Source organism: Lolium rigidum, chromosome 6, assembly GCF_022539505.1.
Source record: "Lolium rigidum isolate FL_2022 chromosome 6, APGP_CSIRO_Lrig_0.1, whole genome shotgun sequence".
NCBI lineage: Eukaryota > Viridiplantae > Streptophyta > Magnoliopsida > Poales > Poaceae > Lolium > Lolium rigidum.
The window spans coordinates 291830673-291838137 of NC_061513.1; the positions used below are offsets into that span (position 1 = coordinate 291830673).

At 40.1% G+C, this 7465-nt stretch overlaps 1 protein-coding gene across 1 annotated transcript; it reads right to left on the reverse strand.

Moving 5' to 3' along the window:
• Positions 1-1219: 1219 nt before the first annotated feature.
• LOC124664364 (G-type lectin S-receptor-like serine/threonine-protein kinase SD1-13) lies at positions 1220-6874 on the reverse strand. Its single transcript, XM_047201902.1, has 7 exons — positions 6737-6874; positions 6204-6465; positions 5829-6048; positions 5623-5746; positions 3897-4242; positions 2384-2616; positions 1220-1312 (listed from the first exon to the last, which is right to left on the reverse strand). The coding sequence occupies exons 1-7, from the start codon at positions 6872-6874 to the stop codon at positions 1220-1222; spliced, it is 1416 nt and encodes a 471-aa protein (XP_047057858.1).
• Positions 6875-7465: the final 591 nt, after the last annotated feature.

Here is a 7465-nt window from a genome sequence, read left to right on the forward strand (position 1 = left end):
GCACAAAATGCTGCCAGAGGATTCCCTAGAATGCTTGGAAGCATCAATTGCATGCACTGGTCATAGAAGAACTACCCGTTTTCTTGGCAAGGTATATACAAAGAGCGTCATGGATATTGCAGTGTGGTGCTTGAAGTTGTGGCAGATTATGACTTGTGGATTTGCTTTGGCATGGCAGGATCACACAATGACATCAAAGTGTTGCAGCAGTCTCTGGTGTTCAGCAGACTAGTGGAAGAGCATGCTCCACCATGCAACTATGAGATCAATAGCCACCAATATACCAAATGCTATTATCTAGCTGATGGTATATATCCAAAATGGCCACTTTTGTCAAAACAATCTCGGCTCCATCAGGTCAGAAGAATTCCCACTTTGCTACGCGACAGGAGGCTTGCAGGAAGGATGTCGAGCGGGAATTTGGTGTGCTTCAAGCTCAATTTGCAATTGTCCAGTACCCCGACCAAATATAGGAGGTGATGCAGGCTTCTGTGATCATGCACAACATAATCATCGAGGATGACCGCAAGAATCATGCCAGGACACATGTTGGCAGTGGCGGACCTAGAAGTTTCTAGAAGCCTCGGCAAACATGCCTTACATGCCATTTTTAAGACAAAATTCTATAGAACACATATGATAGTAGGCGTGCCGCCACCGCCAAGGCCGGCAGCCGCCCGGGCTAGAGGGATGCTCGATCCGCCCATGCATGTTGGTCCCTATGAGTGTGAGGGCCCTCTTGCGGAGGTTGGTCATGAGTTGCCTGCAGATTTTGCTGATTTCCTCGCCATGCACGCAGAGATCCGTGACATCAATGTTCATGATCAACTTTAAGTTGATCTCGTTGAGCATTTGTGGAGGATCAAAGGATTATCAACAAATGCCGCGGCACCTTGATTTAGCCATATTTATTACATTTGTTAGTTGTTTTATTGTTTGTTGTATTTTAATTTGAAAACAATCTCCGCAAACATATTTATTTGTATGCTATATTTAATAACTGGTTGTGTTTTAAAAAATCCTTAAAAAAAGTTTGGGGCGGCGTTTGGGGGACGCGACTGGGGAGCGACATCCCCCAAACGTGGCACGAACAAAACATGTCCCCGAAATGCTCAATCCGGCGCCGTTTGGAGGACGGTTTGGGGGACGCGACTAGAGATGCTCTTTGGCGACAGTTGGGCAATGACCCCCCCGCATCTGACGCGGTGGCTCATCGGGACTACGCGAGTTGGGGCTTCTCCAGATCGATTGGTAGGCTCTGGGGCGACGGCCCAAGACTAAGAGCAAAAACAATAGTGTAGCCGGCCGCCGGCTATAAGAGTTTGCCACATCATCTATAGTCAGTTTGTAGCTAGCATGTACAATAGTAAGCTATATAAGTTTAGTACTTTTACAATAAATGGTCCACCTCTATAAAAGTTTAGTACTTTTACAATAAATGACACACCTTTCAGAATCACATAGTGCCTAGGAGCACGTGCTAGAGCTGGCTATTGCATAAGAGACCAGTTTTCCATTCTCTCTCCTAATCTCTCTCCTCCAACTAAGCAAACATATAATATTTTATCTCTTATAGCTAGCTGACTGGACCTTATTATACTTGCTCTAAGAGCAAGAACAGTAGTGTAGCCGGCAACCGGCTATAAGAGTTGCCACATCATCTAAGTTAGTTTATAGCTAGCATGTATAATAATAAGCTATAAAAGTGTAGTACTTTTACAATAAATGGCCTACATTTTAGTCTCACACAGTGTCTAGGAGCACGTGCTTGAGCTGGCTATTGCATAAGAGTCTGTTTTGCTTCTCTCTCCTAATCTCTCTCCTCCAACTAAGCAAACATATAATATTTTATCTTTTATTATTGCACTTGCTCTAAGATGGTGGATGGCGGAGGATCCGACGTTCCAGGCGGCGAATCTGCGCATCGGTGCGGAGGTTAGGAGCAGTGTGTCCCTGATAGTGGTAGAGCGGCGATGGGCCTCGCGTGGATCTGGCTTGAGGAGATAGACTCTGCCCCAAGTGACGACGGCTGTCGTTGAACATGCTGGATGATGACGATGACGCGGTGGTGGTCGTCGTGCTGCCTTCTTTGGTGTGTGTTGAGTTTAAGTTGCGTTTGGTGCCTTGTCTCGGTAGATGGGCGGTGCTCTAGCCCTATTGCTGAGCACTTTGTTTGGGGTTTCACCCGATTTTCCCTAATAAACTTGACAAACTTTTTTGCATCTTTTAATAATGCAAAAATGCAACGAGGGAACTCCCCGTCCTTTGGTCGGCAAAAAGGAAAAGATTCTAGAGATGAAGACTGAATCTAGAGCGGACACGTAATGGGATAAAAAGTGTCTGTAATTTCTTAAATTTTTCAAAAGAAAAATAGTGAACTTACCTTCTTTCCAACCATGTGCAACTTCTTCCACAGAGTGTAATCATTAACATCAAGGTCGCTGGTTTTGATATCTTCAGCCACAATGGCGTACCCGACCTTGAATTCATCATTGAACTCCATGTTTTCAACGGCACCTTCTTTTTCACATCTTCTTACTGCGAGGCATTGTGTGGACCGTGGTGGCAGGATTGATCTATCTATGCTGAAGACGTAATCGCCGATGGTTTTTTCTTCTGAGTAAAGTATTAAGAAACAAACATAGGATTCTGTAATGTTGATTATATTAATTGAGGACAAAACAGGTTTATGTGGCACCATGGGAAAGCATAGTTCAGGGGGGTCAAACCGGATTACTTCATCTGAGGTAGATCCACTTATCTGCAAAAGAAGAACATAGCCACGGATAAATTGACCTATTTGAAACATTCAATTAGAGAACATTAATAACTTGCAGTTAAACTGGTATCTATGATCAAATGTGTAATTCGACATTTCATGTTTTTGTGTTTCAACTATGCCCATTTCATGTTTTTGAGATAATTTCACAGCACGTTTTTCTTTCAAGACGCCTATACTAAAATATTTCCAGTGATAGTTATCAATATATAGGAGTAACTCAATAGCATGCAGTTACCCAGAAGTAACAAGTATCCTATCCGATAGGGTCCCCGTCCCTTATATCTTTTTTTCTTGAAGTGTAATTTGTAAAAACAATGTCTGTTTTGAACTTGAGCGATCACATCACTGGTTCTTGTCAAACCAGAGTAAAAATCATGGACACACGTTGGAGTGAACTATGTACGGTTAACGCAAATGGACATTTTTTATTCCTTGACACCAGTAAGCAGCCATAACAAGATTGATGATGTTTGAATGGGGAAGTAGGTGTGATGATGAAATAGGTACACTTCTGCTAGAGACGTGTTAACGTGGATCATGTTTTTCACGGAGATGAGAGGCTACTTAGCACATATACTTACAAAGAGAGTCTGAGAATGCATAGAACTCACAACTTGCATAATCGAATCAAATAAGTAACGTTCAAGATTATGTTGTTAGCTAGTCAGAAAACAAAAGTGACACATATTTGTACTGTCCAGTGATAAATTTTAATTTATCTACATTTACAATTTCATAAACCGCATGGATGAAACTATCAAATCAAGGAAACCAAAATGAGGATTAGAATATTGTCCAACCAGAAAACCAAAGTGGCACATAGTTTGATGTAAACTGTTAATTAGTTTATTGTGCACGTGCGCTTATACCCCAGTTGACTAGATCTAAATTCTAGACAATCGCAGATTCTACTAAGGAAGGTAATTAAATCTTCACAAGTTTAATTAAGTAACTATGCTCACCTCGGATTCTGCCTCTGTTGGCGGCACACTGGCTTCCTCTGGACTATGTAGACTTATCGTGTCTGGAATTATTAGGGACCCAAGTGAAACATCCACTTTGGGTACCTCAGCCTTATATGTAACCGTCAGATTCACTTCATCTACCAATTTACCTTCCTCTTTATGGAATATTTCTTCAGTTATACTCTCACTCATAAGGCTGTCATTTACTTTGGTGCTCCGCACGATGAAATCGCCAATGTACTGCCAATCTTGTGGTGCCTTTTCTAGTGGTTGCAATGTTATGTTGACACTATACTTCGATCGTGGAGCCACTGTGTCTTTCTTTGGTTGTATACAGTATGGAAGGGGGCTCGTCGTTTGGATGGTGAAAGCAATAAAATCATTTGTCTCGTTGGTTAACTCAAGTAAGCATGATATGTGATTGTTGAGCTCGAAAGGAAAGTGTAGCTCGACAGGCTCAATCCCAAGCATGTCATCATCAAAGTAGGGGCTTCTCTGCAAGAATCAAACAAGATGCGTTGCAACAATGAGATGCACTTTTCCTAGAATCTCATGAGCTCTGTTTTCATTAGGGTTGAAAACTTATAGAATTAGAAGAGTAGGCAAAAGGCAATGAATGTTTTTTATTTCACTTAAATGTTTGGACTAGCATTGGGGGAAATTAAATATCAGGTCGTGGTAATAGGCGCACTCTCTTGCATGTATGCTATATCACTATCACTTGATCTTTTAACATATATGGTTCCTTAGCGAAAAGAATGCATCTTTTCAATGCGAAGGCTGGGGGTCTGAACCTCTTTGTCGAAAGAAAAAAATCCGGAGAGAATGCATCCACATTATGAAGCACAAATGTAAGACTCCTCTCCTACAATGTACACTTTATTTGTTTTTTTTTTCGTGTACATCAACATGTAGATAGCCCTTCCCTGTGGAGCAAGTCATAAAGGCTTTTCTTTCCTTGTATTCTATTTATACAATCAAAGTTATGAGGAGCACATGAGCTTACATGGCCAACCGTAGATTCATTTGCATTGCTGACTTGCCTATCCGTGCTTTCCAATTCATTGATCCCACGCACTATGTCGGATATCAAAGGCCTCTTATAGGGGTCCTTTTCCTGGCAGAGTAGCCCAATCTCGATGAGTTTAGTTATCTGTTGGTATCTAAATGGTGTTTCTTTCCCTGATTTATGACATCTATGCCTCCATCTTCTAAGTACCTGCCATTTGACAGAGCTGCTATAGTGAAGAAAAAATAATGCCAGCAATTTGTATAGACATAGGGTAGACAAACCATGTCAGCTTGATTCTAGAATCAATTCATCAGTTTCTTTAGTTAAGATCTCTTTTAAATTGTAGCACCATGATGATGCCACCCAATGCTTGGAAAAAAATTTAACTAGAAGTATAACTGAAATGTAATTCCTGTTTCATTAGGAAAATTTCAGGGTGCTCAACTACTATTTATCTTATTTTCCCTATGAGAGAAAAATATGGATCTTAAAGTCAGTTGAAAACACATTCAGTTGTTAACTAAGTTAGTCGATATTACTTCACAAGATGAATAAAGTAACAAGGTTTTGGACCTTGGTGCCTGGTCCAGCCACCAGGAGTACCCACTCAACAAGAAGAACAAAAACAAGAGGCACAAAAACACGTGCTTATTGTCTCATGCGCAATATTCTATGGATTACCATTAAGCTAAATATACATCAACATGCCACTAGATTACTCACGTTAATCGAAATAGTATTTTTAGGCTTATACAAAACCTTCTAACGATATGCAACAAAAATATTTGGACAAATCTGTAAAAAGGGACCATCTACAATGTAAAACACACTACATTATCAATTTATCAAGAAAAAAACCTTACATTGTTAATATCGGGAACACTCCTAAACCCTGTCACCAGTTCGATTATTATGATGCCGAGGCTATACACATCAGACTTGACTGACATTTTGCCATTCTCTAGGTATTCTGGAGCGGTGTATCCTCTGCATGAGATTCTATTAATTATAGTAGAACACTAAAAATGGACGGGAAGGTATTGAAAAAGTCATGTGGTAAATTGCTTACAGTGATAAAAAGCGGGTTGTACTTTTAGTTTGTGAGTTATCCATGATCTTTGATAAACCGAAATCTGTTATTTTCGCTACCATATTATGATCTATTAGTATGTTGGCCGGTTTCAGATCCATATGAAGAATACGTTTTTTCATATGAAGATACTGCAGACCCTCGCATATTCCTTTTATTATGAAATAACGAGTGTCCCATTGAAGCCCCCTTAATTCATCTGCAGAATAAAAAGGCAGAAGAGCATGAGGTCTTTCAACAATTATTTGTGCACTATACGAAAATGATATTGTTAGGCTGTATCTTATATAATTGTTACTGAAGAGTACTAGGAGTTAAAAGAGAGAGAAGAATTGCCCACATTCCAGAGTGTACCTGCAATATATTTGTCTAGACTCCCGTTGTTGATGTACTCAAAACAGAGTATTCTTTCTCTATCCTCTGCGTAGATGTATTCTTTTGATCCTTCACATTTGATTGCTTTATGCTCTGTATTAGAACAGAAGCCAAGAAATTTAACTATATTCTTATGATTTACATTCAATAGGCTGTTAACCTCCCGGCGAAATAGCTTCTCATCTATTGTTTGGTTGTTCCTTAGCCTCTTCACAGCAACTTCTCCATTTTTTAGGACACCCTGTTTAAACTCGGTTCACATTAGAAAATATTGAACATGCAATACAACAAGTTGTGAGAAAATTTGCCATGCATGCATAGAACTCAACTCTGGCAGCATATATACTACCAAAGTATTTTGCTTTGCAGTATAGCACAGAGACATAGCGATAATTTTATAAAAATTCTCTACCAATGGAACATTTGTCCAGTAGTTTTATTTTTCTCTCTTGTCAACCGCATGAGATATTTTGGTTGTTCAACCCAGATTTTCTGTGCAAAGTGAAGTTTACCTTGTAAACGGTTCCAAATCCGCCAGCACCAATTATTCGCTCTTCGGAGAAATTTTCGGTGATGCTCTCTAGAGCTGATAACTTTACATCTCTTGGCTCGATGCTTCCGTGAAATATGCGCTCCAATACGTCCTCCATGTTTCCCTCGTCTTCCTGAGTACACACATCATGCAATTTCCGACATTAGCTACATAAATCTAATGCAATTCCTGAACCATGAGACTAAGCATCCAAACAACGAGTTGTGTACCTATTGGAGACTTGTGCTAAGCCCTGTCCCTACCTATTAGAGGGGAACTGTGCTTAGGGGATGTCCAATGACTTGATCAAATAAACCCTGCATTTTAGTGAAGATGCAAAAGTTGGTCTGAGATGTAGACTACGGCAGATATATAGGCTTGACAAGTGGGGAACTTGTTGTTTGTACTTCTTACAGGCTAAAATTCGCGGCGCGGAGTATATAGCTGAACTTAGATGGAAAGAGGAGCAAATAGAATCAAACAAAAATGATATGCATCGCAAACACAGTCTAGATATGTAGAGCTATTTTTAACAAATGTCTAGAGCTACATGCCGACAGAGATTTCAGCAGATCTTACCAAAGTAATACAACAGGAGCAAAACAAACCAAAATAACTTAGGACCGTCAACTTTTACAGACCTGATAGCAGCAGAATGGCTGAAGAAGATAGGAACTGTATTCTGAAATGGGCAATGAAACGCTATCGT